General features: G+C 40.6%; 1 protein-coding gene across 1 annotated transcript; it reads right to left on the reverse strand.

The window, feature by feature from the left end:
- Nucleotides 1-1975: 1975 nt before the first annotated feature.
- Nucleotides 1976-17306, reverse strand: TMEM212 (transmembrane protein 212). The gene is made up of 4 exons (XM_029213734.1): nucleotides 17148-17306; nucleotides 9781-9840; nucleotides 8244-8567; nucleotides 1976-2356 (listed from the first exon to the last, which is right to left on the reverse strand). The coding sequence occupies exons 1-4, from the start codon at nucleotides 17304-17306 to the stop codon at nucleotides 1976-1978; spliced, it is 924 nt and encodes a 307-aa protein (XP_029069567.1).
- Between the last annotated feature and the right edge of the window lie 336 nt (nucleotides 17307-17642).

A 17642-nucleotide genomic window follows, 5' to 3' on the forward strand; every position in this document is an offset into this window, starting at 1 on the left:
CCAAGACGAGAAAGACATTTTACATTTAGAACCACTCAGCAGCTGACTGGAGTTGCCACTTAGGAATGGCTGAGCTGTCAGGGGCATGTGAATCTTGGGACATTTGATGAAAAATTAGTCTAAAGTGCCTCTAATAAGGTCTCTTCCAATTAATTAAGTAGTTTGTCTTAAGTGCCAAAGACAAACTATAGAGAGGTCAGGAGGGAGGACCACAGTCCCCCTGCAGGAGAGCCTTCTCATTATCCCCACAATTCAAAGTTTTAATTGTGTTTTGAAGATTTAGAGTCACTTTGGTAATGGCAATGAAGAAAGGGTGTGAAAGCGTTTCCTTAATTTGGGTAATATGAAGTTACAGTTCAATGAAACATCACACAGGAAACAAGAGGAATTTAAAGGAAACATTCATTCACTTCCAATTTATATTTCAGATTTTAAAATTCTATGACAACAATGACGTAATTTCAAGTTTTGTATCATAGCATGTAAATCAGAAAAAACAAGGTAACCATCAAAAAGGGCTAAAGTGTACAACTACTTCAATTTTTTTTACTTCAATTTTTTATTTTATAAGAACATAGAGGAAAAATGTTTAAAGATCAAAATTATTTTAGAAATATTTCAAAATAATGGTCACAAAAATGACACATTTAAGAGGAACATTGCTTCAAACTTACTGTCCATTCTTTTGACCCTAGGAAGAAAAAAAACACAATAGTGTTTATTTCTACAATTTATCAAAGAAAATAGAGTGTCATTTCTGACATTTAATTTAGCCTTTTTTATGTCACAGGAGCCCGATGAAGAATGACTCAAGAAACAGCATCATGATACCTCTTAAGGATTTAAGAGGAATCACCAGAGAGAACAAAATTGGTGATACTGGTGGAGGGGCATAGCAGAGAGATATAAAAAAAGAAATATATGTGTAATAAAATATCTGGCATAAGCATGAAACGGTCCAGAAGAACCATTACTTTTGTGGACAGGGGCTGCCTAAAGAGTAGGGAGTCTCGCTGTTGGCTATCTCTTTTGGTGGTTTGCTGTTTGTTTTGTCTGGTTTGGACTGGTTTGGGGTTTTTCAAAACTTACAGGAGGCTAAAGGGCACTTTCTGAAATCTTTGACTGAGTCAAGAATTTAAATTTGATTAGCAGTGAGGGGAAGATAGCAAACATTTCTTGAGGCCTATCAAGTACCATGCTCAGTGTAAAGGCTCTTAATAGTAATTATATCATTTCATTTTGCAACATGTGAGGTAGGTGTTATCTCCATTTTACCAACAAGGACCTTAGGCTCGGAGAGATTCAGTATTCATTTGCTCAAGGCTACTCAGATAGTAAGCGACAGAAGAAGCAATTACCCCTCAAACTGTCTGATTTCAAAAGTACCATATCAGGTTCTCTATGTTTCATAATGCTGAAAGCAATTCTTCATTAAACCACTGCTCCTTGGCATGTAAATTCAAATCTACTTTTTCTATGTATCCCTTTCTGGAGATTCTTTTTGGATTCCATGACCATAGTAAATTTCCCCATGACATGTGAATTGTCTTTAAATTTAAAATATTCCTGCTGTAGGTTTAGGTAAGATTTTAGCTATGGCTAGGAAGACATAAAAATGACATCTAGTATCGCAACCTGCTTCTCTTTTCCTCTTTTGATTCTCACACTCCCAGTCCCACCTTTCTTGCTCACCTTAGACAGTCCCTGTCCTTGAGGAACTCACGTGCTCAGAGAGGAGCTGAGTACACATGATGTCATGCAAAGGAGCTTGGCTGTATCCTGAGAGCGAAGGGGAGCCGCAGAAGGATTTAAAGCAGGGGAATGATAAGCACAAATTTGAACCAGAGAGCTCCTTCTAGAGCCTGTGTGGAGGATACTTTCTGAGAAAGACAGACTGGAAGCAAAGCAGTCTGAGTGAGAGAATATGGGAGCCAAACCAGGGTTGTCACCGTTGGTACAGAGAACGGAGGACACATTAGAGAAATACTTGAGAGGTACAGTTGTCAGGATACGGTGATGGACTCAGGTGTAAGGAGTCAAGGATGACTCCAGGTCTCAGGCTCGTCCTGAGTATCATGAGTGTTGGCAGCTGAGCTGCAGATACAGGAAGAGGAGCAGGTATTGAGGACAAAGAGATGATGCACTCCACGATGAACACCTGGAGTTTAATGTATCTGAGGGACACCAAAAGAGTGTCTAGAAAACAGTCAGATGTAGAGCTCATTAGAGCAGGAGAGGGGACTGGGCTACAGATGTGGATGTGTGAGGCGCCAGCCCCAAAGTGGTAATTGAGGGTACCAGTCTTTAAGTGGTGAGCAGAGCAGAGGACCTTTCGGAGGAGACTGAGGAGAAGAAGCTATGGAGAAGGAAGAGAACCAAAGAGAATGGTGTGTGGAAGTCAAGGGAGATAATTTCATGAAGAAAGCAGTCAAGGAAGATGTGGATTGAAAAGAGACAATTGGGCTTGGCTATCTATAGGTCATTCACGGCCAATCTTTGCCATGGGAGATTCAGTAGAAGAAAAGAAGAGATACATTGTTAAATTAATTCAGCCTAGATTGAAACTGTCTTATAGTCCATGCCCTTCTGCACTAGGCTTATTATAAACTCAAAGCAAGGCATAATTGATTTTTGGTATGCAAACAACTTGATGGAGTGTCCAATGGCAAATTTTATTACTTCATTGGCTAGAATCCCAGGTAGAAGTCCTCTGATTTCTTCTATTAAGTTCTTACAATAATTTTTTTTTAATGATGAGATGTGAAACTGAATATTTACCTTAAGTGACAAGAGTGGGACTCACACATTAAATCCAATCACTCTGTCTTGTCTCTCATGGTCCAGAACCAGTTTGCATCTTCCTGGACTCCTCCTTTGTCCCACATGCTACTTGTTATGAAGTCCATTGATTCTACTTCCTAAATATCTCTCAAAGGTACCACCTCTTCTCATGCCCACTATCACTACCTAACTCAGGTCTTGTTATTCCTCATCTGGGCTCTTGATCCTCCTGGCCCAAGTCTCATTTCCCCTCAGTCCTTATAAGTCAATGGAGCACCAGAATGTGTTTTGCTCATTTTTCTGTACTTTAGCATGATATCTGGCTCATAGTACATGCTCGATAAATGTTGAGGAGCAAGGATAAATAATGAATATTATATTTAGGGCTTTAGGTTCATAATTCTTGATATGTGACAAGAGAGAAGTCATTTCTGGTGAACAGAAGATACTCCTCTTGTCCAATAGGTACTAATTACTGTCCAGAACCTAGTAATTCTATTGCTTTAACAAGGAGCTTTCTGTTTCATCCAGGACTCTAAGTTAATCATATGATATAAGAGTATAAATAAAATTTAAGAACCATCTTTTTGCAAATAAAATAAAGTGGAGTCATAAGCTTCTTACTTATTCAATTATATAATGCTAAGTTTTTTGTTTTTTTTTTTTAAATTTAAGTGTACTTGACTTACAATATTGTGTTAGTTTTAGGTGTACAGAAAAGTGATTCAGTTATATGTATATATATATTTTCAGATTATTTTCCATTATAGGTTATTACAAGGTATGCAATATTGTTCCCTGCGTTAGACAGTAAATCCTTGTTGCTTATCTATTTTATGTGTAGTAGTTTGTATCTATTAATCCCATACTCCTAATTTACCCCTCCCTCACCTTTCCTCTTAGGTAACCATAAGTTTGTTTTCTATGTCTGTGAGTCTGTTTCTGTTTTGTGTATAGATTCATTTGTATTATTGTTTAGATCCCACATATAAGTGATCTCATATTTGTCTTTTTTTTTTTTTTTTTTTTTTTTTTTTTGCGGTACGCGGGCCTCTCTCCCTGTTGTAGCCTCTCCCGTTGCAGAGCACAGGCTCCAGACGCGCAGGCTCAGCGGCCACGGCTCACGGGCCCAGCCGCTCCGCGGCACGTGGGATCTTCCCGGACCCGCGCACAAACCCGCGTCCGCTGCAGCGGCAGGCAGACTCTCAACCACTGCGCCACCAGCGAAGCCCTATCACCCAGTTTTATGTCACCATTATTATTATTCCAGAGAAAATTATGAGATAGAAGGAATAGTAATGCCCTGAATTGCAATTATTTTTCTAGATTCTGATTTTTCGACTGACCACTTTGATGTGACCACATAATAGAATTTGTGAGGAAGAAATACAGTGGATCCTTGCAGTTGCACGGTACTGCTTGGGTTTTACTGGATCTACCCGAGGGGATTATTTCCCAGAAGCGCCAGAAACACCTTGCTATAGCCCAATGTGGGACCTCAGAATTTTAGGGTAAGAGTCATGGAAGAATTTCTGTCAAAACACGTTTCTATTGCTGATGGTGCAGAGCACGTCTGCTGAAAGACTTGGAACCAGTATATTGCTGTTAGTTTGCCTTTTGTTTGTCCTCCACTGAAAAATAATCTGTCCCCATGTTTTAAACTGCATTTAGAGGGTTTACCTACATCTTTTATGGCAAATATTTCTCAGTTCATTGAAAGAAAAATAAAACCATTGTATCACATGAGAAGGAGAAAATATTTTCTTTCCCCCTTTCATTAAAAAAAAACCAACCCCAAACATAACAATGAATAATGAAAGGAAAACAAACGAAGCCATTCCATTCCATGGAGGAGGGGCAGAGTAGCTGCAGGGGACAGCTGCAGCGCGTCTGGCGTCCCAATTCTTTCCTTTCTCATCACTTTATTACTTACTGGACCAAGAATGTAGACAATTTCAGCTACGGTTGTTATGCATTTTAGTTTTTCAACTTAATTCTGTGTGGTGCTCATTTGCCTTCTGCACTGAGTCCTAAGCCCACAGGGTCACTTCAGTGTGTTGCATGGAACAACACAAACAGGGGTCTCTTAGTCCTCTCCCAGCTCCACCCCTTCCCACGAGGCCCTTGAAATTTGGAAGGACTCACTGTCTTAGTCAGCCTGGGCTGCTATAGCACACTACCATAGACTGGATGGCTTAAGGAACAGACATTTCTCACAGTTCTGGAGGCTGGAAGTCCAAGATCAAGGTGTCAGAAGATTCAGTGTCTGGTGGAAGCCCACTTCCTAGTTTGTAAACGGTCCCCTTGTTGCTGTATACTATCACGGTGGAGAGAGACAGAGCACGCTGGTCTCTTCATTTTCTTATAAGGGCACTAACCCCTTCATGGGGGCTCTACCCTCATGATCTCATCCAAATCTAATTACCACCATCACAGTGGGGGTTAGTGCTTCAATGTAGATTTTGGGGGTGACACAAATATTCAGTCTGTAGCACTCACACCATGCTTTTGTGAGTGTTTGTCAAAATCATCAAACCCTTCATGCCTCTTTCAAGCATTAGACCTCTGGTTTTAGTTGGGTACCAGTTGACTGCATGCTCATACACTGTCACTGTGTTACCTTCAGTAAGATGCAATCAACTGTTTATGTCCCCTCCTAAATCCATATGTCGAAATCCTAATCCCCACTGTGATGGTATTTGGAAGTAAGTCATTTGGGAGGTAATTAAGTTTAGATGAGGTCATAAGTGTGGGGTCCCCATGATGAGATTAGTGTCTGTAAAATATAGGAGACAGAGAGATTGCTCCTCTCTCTAGGAGCAAGCCCAGGAAAGGCCTTGAGAGCACACAGTGAGCAGGCAGCCATCCAGAAGCCAGGAAGATAGGCCTCACCAAAAACCAACCATGGTGGCACTTTGATCTTGGACTTCCAGTCTCTGGAACTGTGAGAAATAAATGTGTATTGGTTGAGCCACCCAGTCTACGGCATTTTTTAATAGCAGCTTGAGCTGACTGGGACACAAGATGACTTCAATTCTACTAAACTGAAAAGGCACAGGAAGGAAGAAATAATGAATGTGGTGATTCCTAAAGGGGTGCTTGATTCATTTTTGAAAACATGTTTTTAAACTTGCACAAACAAACCCTTACGAGGGAATATTTTTCATCATAATATTGACTGTTACATATAGATCTGAAAAAATTGATTTTGTTTTACAGTACAACCACAATTTTCCCCAAATCCTCCTTCAAACCATTGCTTTTTTCTTTTTTACAAATTTTCATAGCTCTTGAGTTTCCTGCTATGTACTATATTTACATAAAGAATTTTATTTTTCAGGCAGACACTTAAAAGTGGGCAGGTTTTAAAAACATTTTCAGTGTTCTGTTTATATGAAAAAAGTGTGAAACAGCAGCATATTTCACAGTGTTTATTAATAGTTTTAAATAAAAATTTAAAAATATTACTTATCTCTTTCAGCACTGTAGGGAATCTAACAACATAACTACACAGAGGTTCATTAAAAGTAGAATCACTATGTAGAATTCTGTATCCCAGCAAACGATCCACCTTTCTTTCTAAGAAAGTTATGTGTTTTCTAGAATTTTGATAAACAATGCATTTATTTCACTGCTAGAAATTGTGCCTAATGTAGCTGAGATTTCTGCATGGTAACAAAGGTTTGTTCTGGCTTCATGAGCTCCTTTTGGTCTTGGGGCAACAGTGGTATATTTATTAATACAGGACATCATATCCCATTATGTCAGCCATTCATCCTCGCTAACGAAACGTGATCTGCCTCCCCTATGGATTAAGTGGTGTCAAGTCATCCAAGAATGTTCACCAAAGACATGCTTATTAAATTTATCTAGAACTCTCACCCAAACTAGTGCTGCATTTTCTGCAAATGGGAAAACTGAGATTCTGTCCTGAATTGATATTTAGTGCATTGTGTGCTAGGAAGAGAATTTTCATCAGGATCTCTTGGGGGCATGTGTTAAAAACGCATGTTTCCTGCCTCCAACCCCAGAATTTCTGACATAGTGGGAATGCACCTGGAAGGGATGCAGAAATCTAGTTTCACAAAAACCCTGGGCGCTTCGGATGTCATTGATTCCCTTTGAGGCACGTGTTGTAGTTGTATTGGTTCCCATACGTAGCTCAGAAACCACACAGCAAGAAACTGTTCTGAGCAAGATGGGCAAAGGCAAAACCCTGAAGTCACAGAACTTTGCTCTGCTTTCAATTAATTTTCTCTCTCTCCAGGCACTTTAGGTGGTCTCACTGTTGGGTTTCCATGGTAAGGTGCTGTTGGCTTACCAAGCTCGGCGTATATTTTTTTCATTCTTTTCTCCCTATTCTCCACCCTACGTTAAACCTCAATGTTGTGAGGGTCATGCTTAAAATGACAGCCAGATGTCTGATTAGCTATGCATGCTAAGGGGTTATGACTGTCAACTTTTAATGTGTGGTTCTCCTATGCATATGTTCCTTAGTAAATAGTCTAGAAAGTTAGGACATTTGCCACAAGGGAGGATTCTCAAATACTAAACTTCTACATGCCCTGGCAGTACAGCGGGGGCAGTGATTTTGGTCTGCTTGCCTTGTTTCTCGGCAAGTTCCATGTAAAATCAACTCCGTTCCTAAGAATGTACAGGATTTCCTTTGCAGATTTATGAAGAAGTTGAAGAGGACAAGACTGACCACAAAAAGTATTGAGAGTGCCAAATTCTTGTCTTCCAGCTTTACTGGTTGGTGCTGATAGGATGAAACTGGAAAAAAATTGGCTAACATAACCCAAATTCACTTGACCCTGATATAGTCCTAACTTGAATCATAAAGCCAGTATAAGAGTTTGCAGTGAGAAATACCTCTTTTCAGAGGGAGGTTGTTCAACCCACAGAGGAGGGACCCAGTATCAACTGTAGGAATTTGGAATCAGAAATCACTTGTGCTGTTTTCCCAGTGACCCCGCTCTAACCCTTCTGGAGGCCAGAGCCTTGCATCTTAATGGTCTGGCAGAGGAGCAGAGGATGCAAGGAGGGGGATGAGGGAGCCCAGGACAAATCTGGCCTGATGAAGAGAAATAGCTCTGGGTTCTGAATCTGGTCCTACTAGTCATTAAGCTGTGTGACCTTGGGCAAGTTATACAAACTCTTTAGCCTCTGTTTACTATCTGTGAAATGGGAAGTACATCGACACATACTAAATATTCAGTTCATAATTCTATTATTATCATATTAAAATTATTATCAGCCCTTTCGGAAAAAGTTAGAAAGCTAAATCTGATGTTGATGTATTATATATCAGCCTCTTAGCTGGAGTAGAAAGAGTGGGAGAATTTTGGTTATACAAGATACAGGGGTAAAAAAGAGAGACAGATTAAGTATTAATGTACCAAACTTTCCATTTTAGCATTTAGGATGGAAGAGGAACTGGCTCCCCCTTTCTGGAAACTTACATTTATATGTCCATTCCGGATAAGTCTTGCAGAAAGTGTGATGAACGCTGTCAGGGACACACAGAGCATGGCAAAGCTCAGGCACAGGTCTAAGGCTTGAAGTGTCAGGTGGTACTCTTCGTAGTGTGGTGGGTCTACACAAACTGATGGGAATTTTGCATACGGAAAAGGAAAGGCAACTGCATAACCAAGGTAATTGGTCCCTGCAATCCCCCAAAATGAGTAGAAGCAATACGGGCCAAGGAGAGCAGATGCCAAGGCTACAGTAAAATGAAGTGGACATCCCAGGATGCTCAGAATCACAAAGGTGAAACTAGCTTCCCACTGAAAATAAAGTAGAAACAAATTGTTACTTGGGGAGCTAGATTTTTCAGAAGCTTCTTAGCAATATGTAGAAAGAAAGAGGTGCTGGCTATTAATCTTTCCTACTGGGAAATGAAGGAGAAGTGGGTTACAACCGTCTCTTTAGGCCCTTTTGCCTTCCTCTTGAACTTTCACTATGGGAGAATAACGTATCAACCCACTGGAGCAAAAATGAAATCAATTCCACTCAACACATTTATTTACTTACCTCCTATCATGTGTTGAGAACCAGTCCAGGTGGGAAAACAAAGATGAGTGAACAGAACCCCTGCCTTACCCTAGGACCTTGTTATTCAGAGTGTGGTCTATGGTCCAGGAGCACTAAATATCCCCTGGGAACTTATTAGAGATGTAGAATCTCAGGCTTCACTCAGATCTACTGAATCAAAATCTTCATTTTAACCAGATCCCCAGGTGATTCACACATATATTAAAGTTTGAGAAGCCCTGCTGTAGCCATGGGAAGAAGAGCTATAATCAAATCAAGGTAGTCTTTCTGTACCTTGGGATTTACTTGGCTCTACACTGTTGAAATGCAAGATATCACAGACTTTTCATTCTTTTTTTTTTTTTTTTTTTTTTTTGCAGTACGCAGGCCTCTCACTGCTGTGGCCTCTCCCATTGAGGAGCACAGGCTCCGGACGCGCAGGCTCAGCGGCCATGGCTCAGGGGCCCAGCCGCTCCGCGGCATGTGGGATCTTCCCAGGTCGGGGCACGAAACCGTGTCCCCTGTATCGGCAGGCGAACTCTCAACCACTGCACCACTAGGGAAGCCCCTTTTCATCCTTTTTTTAGGGGAAGAGGTAACAGGGAGATTGGAAGGAAATACCAAATTGAGGAATTGAGACTTGAAAATACATGATTAAAAACAGAGGATCCTATAGATCCACTTTTTCAGAATGAAATTCAGGAAGACTAACACTGATTCTGTCCTCCCCAAACTACACTACTTAAATACAATAATCACAGGAACTGGTAGAAAATGTTTGGAGCAGGTATCAGATAAAAATTATGCATTTAAAACAACGTTTATGACTGAAATCCATCATAGTAAGGCATCTATTAGATAGGATTCAATTATAATCAGAACTCATTCTCTGTGTTCCATCCTGAACTAGTAGAGATTTGACCTTCAAACTTTCTCTGCCAACCTACTCGATGTCTATACATTTACCAGGTGTCTCTCGGTCCACTCTTTGTGAGCCAACAGTAGGAGTATACCAGTCATGATGGCCTGTGAAAGGAAAATGGAAAAACAACATCCCGTGAGAGAAGGTACCTCTGGAAAGAGTTCAGTTTGCTTCACGGTTTGACAACTTTATCATAAACCAGAAGGAATAGCAAATGGCTAAATGGATTTATGGCTCTGATCACCTCCTCATCCGTGATGACAATGAGGAAAAGAAGTCATCAGTGTCACAGAGACATGATTCACACAAGCTCATTTTTTTGATTTTCTATGTTGCCGTTGCCATCACAATTATAACCTTTACTACTGTTAAGATGTCACTGCAATGAAAGCTTGGCTTTAAAACCCTTGCCGTATGTTTTATTTTGATTAATTGTCTATTGTTCATCTTTTTCCAAATTGCTAAATTTACAAATGGGAGGAACTGAAAAGGAAACGTGTCACAGAACCGCACCCACCCTCAAACCCTCCCAGCAGCGGTATATCTTTTACTCTTTGCTTTTTTTGAGATTCTGTGGCCTCAGCCTGCCGGTGATCCCTGTCTCTCAAATAACAAAGATTATCATCAGAATGAATGCATGATGGGGCATTTATTGTTCTGGGGGCAGTGGTGTCCAGCTTTTCAAAAGAGAGTTCTTCATAGTCTCCGTTGAAGAAAAAGCCCCCAAATGCAGAATGAAAATAGTTCCACAAAGGAGGGAATGGTGTCACCAGAACTGAGCAATAGATAATGAAAAAAAAATTCTGGGCTCATCTTCGCTTCGGCACCGGGTCTGATAGAGACCTATGTAATCAGTGTCTGGAAATTGCTTATTCCCAGCCCATAAATCATTTGTTCCTGGTCAAGGAATGTTTTGAGGTTGGGAGAGAAAACCAGGAAGAGATGTGCCTGAAGTAAGATATAGAATGAGGACAGGTTTAAAAAGAGTTACAATTTAGGGTTTTGACAGAGAAATAAACATGACTGTATGTATAGTATCAACAGGGGAAAAAAATCGGAGCTTTTACCAATATGGTTTTGTGGGATGTTGCTTTTTGTAGCTCCAGGTCTGGCATATTTATTGTTTTGAGACCTAGCTTTTCATTTTCCTGGCATATTCTATTTTGAATATTGGATTTAGAGAATCTGAGAGCGAGGGGAGAAAAGCACGCACATGTACACTCACACAAAACTCATGTAGCTAAGCCTGACGTTCCAGACTTTGGCATCACCATACCATAAAACTCCCATGGATAAAAACAGAAGCATCTGCAATCGAAAGAGGTTGGCTTGATTCTGCAAGAGGAAAGTTTCCAAGGGACCCTATGGAGGTTGAGCCAGCATAAACAGTACAACAAAACAGGAGAATTATTAACAGCAACTGTAGCACTGATGCTAAGCCTGGGGCTAGTCTCTGCTTTCAGAGGCAAAGCGCTCAATTGACACGTCACTCCTCTGTGTGAGAGAAACACTAAAGCAAACGAGATAAAAAGCAAAGGAGATGTCTCTGCTGGTTGAAGTCCAAGTAGATAGCTGACATTATCAGATGCTTAGAGTCCAGGTTGCCTTAACTGCTTTGGCACAAACTGTTTCTTTCCTTTCAAAAGCTGAAAAATCCTGCAGAATTGCAGTTGCCTGTTATTTCTGTTGTAGCTGCCAGCTTCAATTTTGCTTTGTTTACACAAAACTTTGAAAAAGATCTTTCATGGGGGAAGCTGGTATATGCATGCCGTTCAGTAACTTGTTAAATCCACCCTGAGGACTGTGGCTCAGGAGCCAAGCACACCCATCTTTCCTGGTGCCCGGCCGTGCGTGGGAGGTGCAGTGCGGGTATTCCCCTAAGAGTCACAGGCTTTCCTTTTTCTTCTTTTCATTGTTTTAAAAAATTTATTTTTAGACAGGGAAGGGGAATAGAATAAAAAAGGAAGAGATCTGGGACTTGTCTGGTGGTCCAGTGGTTAAGGCTCTGCGCTTCCAGTGCAGGGGGCATGGGTTTGATCCCTGGTCGGGGAACTAAGATCCCACATGCTGTGCCACGCAGCCAAAAGAAGTTTAAAAAAAGGAAGAGATCTGAGGGAAGAGAAGTCAAGTGGGAAAAGGAAATGTGGGAGGGTCTGAGAGTTGAAGAGTTGGGTAGAGAGGGGCGGTCAGGTTGTGAGGAAGGGCGGAAAGGAGGCCATGCCTGGGGAGGGTGGGAGTGCAGCTGGAGGCCCAGCCCTGCCCTCTCCACCCTCAGCTCTTCTTGACAGGCTGTGGACTTGCTCTGTGGGGACAGTTCCAAGGACATTACTTGGGTTTTGCAAAAGTTGCTGCTAACATTCTGCATGCTAATTGTGACCCCTCCCACTAAATCTTTAAATGGCCCCAGTAAGGATGCAGTTCCCAGAAGCAGATGAATTGAAGGAAGCAGAGAGCTTCACAACAGAAATAGAAACTTTTAGAGAAATCATTATAACATGGGCTAATTTATTCACTTATGGACATCTATTTTGGGTCTACTGGGAACAAGGGATGTGATAGGCACGATGCCGATGGAATAATGATAATAACGTTTAACATTTATTGAGCACTTATTCTATGCCGGGCACTCTACCAAATGCTTTACATGTGTTAATTCATTTAATCTTCATAATGAATGACCCTAGGATGTAGATCGTCTCCTATTTTTAAAATGAGGCACAGAGAAGCCGAATAAGGTAAGCAAGCTCACCAAGCAATAATTATACAAATAATGGCTCCAACTCTCAACGGAATCTATAGTCCAGGTGTGAAAGGACTGAAGGCACTGTGGGGGAAATATGACTCAAAGCAGGTTTGAAGGATGGATGTGACGTCAGTGAGAGATGCAGAGGGAAGGGCAGTCTGGGCAGCCATGGGAGAGTTGGTTCCTGGCAGAGAGGAGTAGGAAATCAGGCTTGAAAGCCACGTGAGGTCAGGGTGTGGAGGGCCTCAAAATCCAGGCTAATATATCTGAACTTGGTTTGGACAATGAAGCAACACTAAAGATTTTTGAAGACGGGGCTAGACTGGTACAGCAGAGGTTTAGAAAGATGGGCCTGTTATTGCATGCTTGCTGCATTGGCCTAGAGGTCTCTGTAGGACCTTGGTCTTCAAGCTTTTTTTTTTTTTTTAACCTTTACCCATAGTAAGAAATATATTTTGTAACACGGCCAAGTTACAAATATTTTTACATCTAACCAAAATAACAATAACTTTATTATGTGTGATACACTGTAGAATTCTCTATTATATTCCATTCCATTCTGTCCCATCCTATTCTGTTCTATTCTATTCATATTCTATATGTTTAAATGCTAGCTACCCAACAGGTTGATTTTATAACCCATTAATGTATAGATCCCCACAGGTTGGTTCTAAAAGTTTCAAGGCATAAAACCTGAGTGGGGCAGGAAGTGGTAAGGAGGTGGGCAGGGGTTGCACAGTGAGAACGAAGAAGAAAAAATGCATAGGGATTTGCCTCGTAGGAAAAATAAAAGTTGGCAATGGATTGGATGTGGTGGGGCGGGAGTGGGGCTGAAATGGGCTGGTTTGGGGCATTGCTGCCCTAAGGACCAGTAGTATCTCCTCCCTTGGGAACCTGTCAGACATGGCCTGCATTTTAAGATCTCCAGGTGATTTACATGCACATTTCAGTTTGAGAAACACTAGTTTAGAGGAAAGGATTGAGTCAAAAGTCACTCCAGGGTTTGAAATTGGGTTCAAAGACTGGGAAGTCAGGAGAAGGCATAACTGCTTTTGGTGGTAAGATGATTGCATTTCTGGATCAGTTAAGCTTCAAGAAGCTTAGAATATCTAAGTGGAAAATGGACCATCAGCTGATTGGAAATCGCAGGACTGTTGATGCTATAAGAGACTTGAGCATTGGTGCAATCGAGTCCCTTCTCTGATGAACGAGGAAACTGGAGCTTGCATGGGTGAGTCCAGCCCTACCTTTCTCCAAAGTTCCTGTCTCCAAGCAGGGTTCTGGGTGCAGCGCTGCTGCTCACCGTTGGCCAAGTCCCTGGACCCTACAGACTTTAGGTCCTGTTTTTAAACTCAGTTCACTTCAGTCTGTTCATCAGAGCTTGATCTACAGGCCAGGTTTTCCAGGATTAAAGTAGAGCTCAGTCCTTAAGGCTCAATGATCTCCTTGCTACATACTTTCTAGCAGTTGATGACTTTCAATAACCTGGTTCAGATTTCTAGGAAAACAGCTTATCACGTGTCTGTAAGAATTGAGCTAGGAGAGTCTGCGGAGGAATATTTGTGAAGAATTTAGAAAAAGCTTTGAAAGAAAGGCACCGGACAAACACAAAGTATGGGTCACTTCTAAAATCTATCTCTTCCGATCTCAAAAGAGATACGGAGTCATTTTCAAAAGGAAATATGTTTGAAATGTACATATTATCTTTCTACCAGAGGAAGATACACTTTGCAGGCAAGTTGAGAAGTGATTGGCAGGGAAGGTTGTGGGATGGGTCAGAGACCTTTGAAGTTGACCCTAATCAGACAGAGCTGTGGTTCACTACCAAACTCACTAGGAAAAAAATCATGTTGTTCCAAATTTAGACGTTATTGAAAGAGGGAACATTCTTATTGCTTTCCTTCTGGTGAGGATTTTTTCCTGCTTTAGTGTAAATACCAGCTTGACCTTTATTCTTTGCCACCTAATTAGAGCTCAACTGTATAAGGAATTCTGTACTGTCAGAATGGAGAGCATGGCATTCACCACTCATTCGACAATATGTATCAAGCAATATTTAGCACGAATACCTAGCATGTCACTTACTCCCTTTCAAGTGCTGGAGATATAGCAATGAACAAAATAGAAAAAAAAAAAAATCCTGCCTTTGTACAATCTACATTTGGGGGGAAAGGACAAACAAACAGATAATAAGTCAGTCAATTATGTTGTATATTAGATGGTGTTACGGGGGGAAAAGTAGAGCAGGGGATGAGAGATTGAGAATGCCATTTGCGGGGGAGGTCTGCAATTTTAAATAGGGTAATGAGGGAAGGCATCAGTGACAAAGTGACATTTGATCCAAGAATTGAAGAAAGTTAGGGAACAAGCTGTATGTGAGAAAAGGCTTCAGGCAGAGAACTGGCAGTGCAAAGGCCCTGAGACAGAGACATACCTGGCCGTGTTTGAAAACAAGGAGCCAGTGTGATGGGAAAGAAAAGAGCTAAGGGAAGAGTGGTTGGAGATGAGGTCAGGATGTAACATGATACGGAACTCAGCAGGTCGTCAGGGAACAGAATGGGAGAGTGAGGCAGGTGGCAAGGGATTAGGAACAAAGGGTTTGGACAGAGAGTACGGCATAAATGAAAGGCATCGCATTAACTAGCATTTGTGTAGGGCTTTAAAATTGGCAAAGCTCTTTATTATGCAGTCTCTGAGCAAATTGTGTTCATTCTCTTTGAGCCTCTTATGGTTAGACAGTTTCACGTGGGCTCTCTTTACCTGTGAAATTCCCCATTCTACAGGTAAAGGCAATGAGGAATTGGTTGAATGAGGGCCCTGCTCTTGACTACATACCAAGAATGTTAAAGTCAGGATTTGAACAGAGGCTCACCTCTCCAAATCGTAACTCTCTGACTCTACTTCCCCATGCTGTCACTCAAATCAAAAAGCCACCAATTAGCTGTGTGCTAGAGATTTGTCATGTCACTTCTCTGGGTCTGATTGGTCAAGCAGATGTTCGGTGTAGAATAAGCATATGCTCAGTAATCTGTGAACCTAATCAAATCACCAGTATCTGTTGACCATATTATGATAGACCCTGCAGGGATAGGCAAAGAATTATAAGAAAGGGACACAGGATTGAGCTATAACCATGGTTTTGTTAAAGTTTGGGCCAGTTGTAAAGTCAGAACTTTTACAAAGTTAACTAGAATAGAAAATATCAGAATTCACTTCCCATAGAAGGTTAAGTATTGTTTTGTGAAACATATGTTATATAAATCTAGTTACATGTATATTTCAGTATCTCTCTTTTTACCTTGAGAAAAATATATAGATGTATTTATGTACATTCCAGGTCCTGATGTAAAATATTTTTCTTACTCTGGGTCACTAACAAAAAAGTTTGGTAGTCATTTATATAAATGCCATCACTGCATTCTAGTAGATGTTTAATAAACATTTCCTTGAATGTGTGGTTTGGGGTAGTTGTTGGGGGAAAGAGGAAAGGTTCAAGACTTGGGTGGTGGTGTAAAAGAAAACATAAATAAAAAAGAGAAAAATACCATCAAATCGTTTCCGTGTTCAGTTCCGTGCTCCCACCATCCCGCTTTCCTCCATCTGCACACCATCATTAAACCCCACTAGACCAAATTCCTTTAATATCGAGATCTTGTTTTATTCTCCATTGTAACTCAAGCATGTAGTAGGCTACCAATACATATTTATTTATTAAGTAAATTAAAATTATATTTCCTAGGGTCTTGCTTTTAGATGACATCTCTGTTAAGTTTGATGTTTTTAAAAACGTAAAATATTGCCCCTCCTGAGAGTGGCTACATTTTAAGAGAAAACTCCATACGATCAAAAAGCTTCAAAATCAAATTGTCTAGTCTCCAATAGTGAATGTCAGGCATCCCAGGAAACAACGAGAGAAGGATTTGTTGGATGTTTGGGCCTTTGTAACCCCTCTTCGATCATGCCTCCATGGCAGCCACCTACTCCCAAGACTACACGTGTTGGTTTCCTTGACCCAGGGAGCTGAGGTACCAGTGTCATCATTCACCTGTGGTGACCATTCAACGGGCAGACATTGAGCAGTTACTTAGTACCCACGTGTATTTGACACATGCAAATTTGGCAACATGTGAAGTTAGTAAAGCCCATCACAACTTCTTCAATTATTTTCAGTTTAAGCAGTTGTGTTCAAAGAAAAAGATGGGAGAACTAAGATTTGGGGCTTGTAAACCTTTCGGTCACATAAACACACCTTGGTGTTTCTAATAAAAGCATTAGTCTGAAAATTATTTTACTTTTTTCTTCATTTAAAAATTATTTTTCATGGTTCATATTTTTTTCTACATTCAAATTTCGAAAAATAGATTCCGAGTTCTCAGAATGTCCAGGTAAAGAAGATTAAAATAAAATAATTTTTGAAGAATTTCTCGAACAGCATTTTCACTATAGTATACCTAATATGTTGTAGATATGATTAAATGATATTAAGAAAACCTTATATTTAAAAGATAACTAATAGAAATCAATGTTCTAAGGTAAAATCTGATTTTCTGTAGAATTTTGATGTCTTCATATTGTTGGAAAACTTTAAAGGGACATGTTATTCTGGTCCCTCCTTCCCTCCCTCTTTCCTTTATTCTTTCAACATATGTAATAAAAATATTTTCTTACCAAAGCTCCATTCCAGATGGGACAAGCAATCCAGACACTCCATCCTGTGAACCAAAGCTTGTAGGAAAAGACTGGGAAGAAAGCAATAACTCCAGAGAATACACTGAGAGCCCCCAGAGTAATGAGAATCCAGCCAGCAGTCTTGTATAAGCCTTGCATTTTCTTCTGTGACTTGGGTCCTAGGTCTCAAAGATGTTTTGTTACCAAAACATGAGAGTATGTCAAGCCTCAATAAACAAAAGTTTCTTAGAGACAGTAGCCATGACACATGTGGACTGTTGATCTACTTGGAAACAAGATTATATTTGTTTTCAGTGAAATAATAATAAAATGTAGTGATATAATCCTTGACATAAATTTGACATAATAAATTATAATACTAGTTTTTCTCAGAGAGAGAAATCATTCCTTGTGTTGGGCTACCGCCTTCATTCCCTTCATTCTGCTCTGTCTTGGGGAGTGACCACTTCCTGGCTTAATCAGATTCAAAGCCTT

The sequence above is a fragment of the Monodon monoceros genome, unplaced genomic scaffold, assembly GCF_005190385.1.
Source record: "Monodon monoceros isolate NGI ecotype Baffin Bay Population unplaced genomic scaffold, NGI_Narwhal_1 Super_Scaffold_11, whole genome shotgun sequence".
Taxonomy (NCBI): Eukaryota; Metazoa; Chordata; class Mammalia; order Artiodactyla; family Monodontidae; genus Monodon; species Monodon monoceros.

Coding starts and splice junctions, on each gene's coding strand:
- TMEM212 (XM_029213734.1), bottom strand. CDS start 17,306: ATGCAAGGCTTATACAAGACTGCTGGCTGGATTCTCATTACTCTGGGG. Junction 9,841..17,147: donor CCATCTGGAATGGAGCTTTG/GTAAGAAAATAT, acceptor TTCCTTTCACAG/GCCATCATGACTGGTATACT. Junction 2,357..8,243: donor TCCGGAATGGACATATAAAT/GTAAGTTTCCAG, acceptor CCTTCTCCATAG/CTTCTTCTCCTCAGTCTCCT.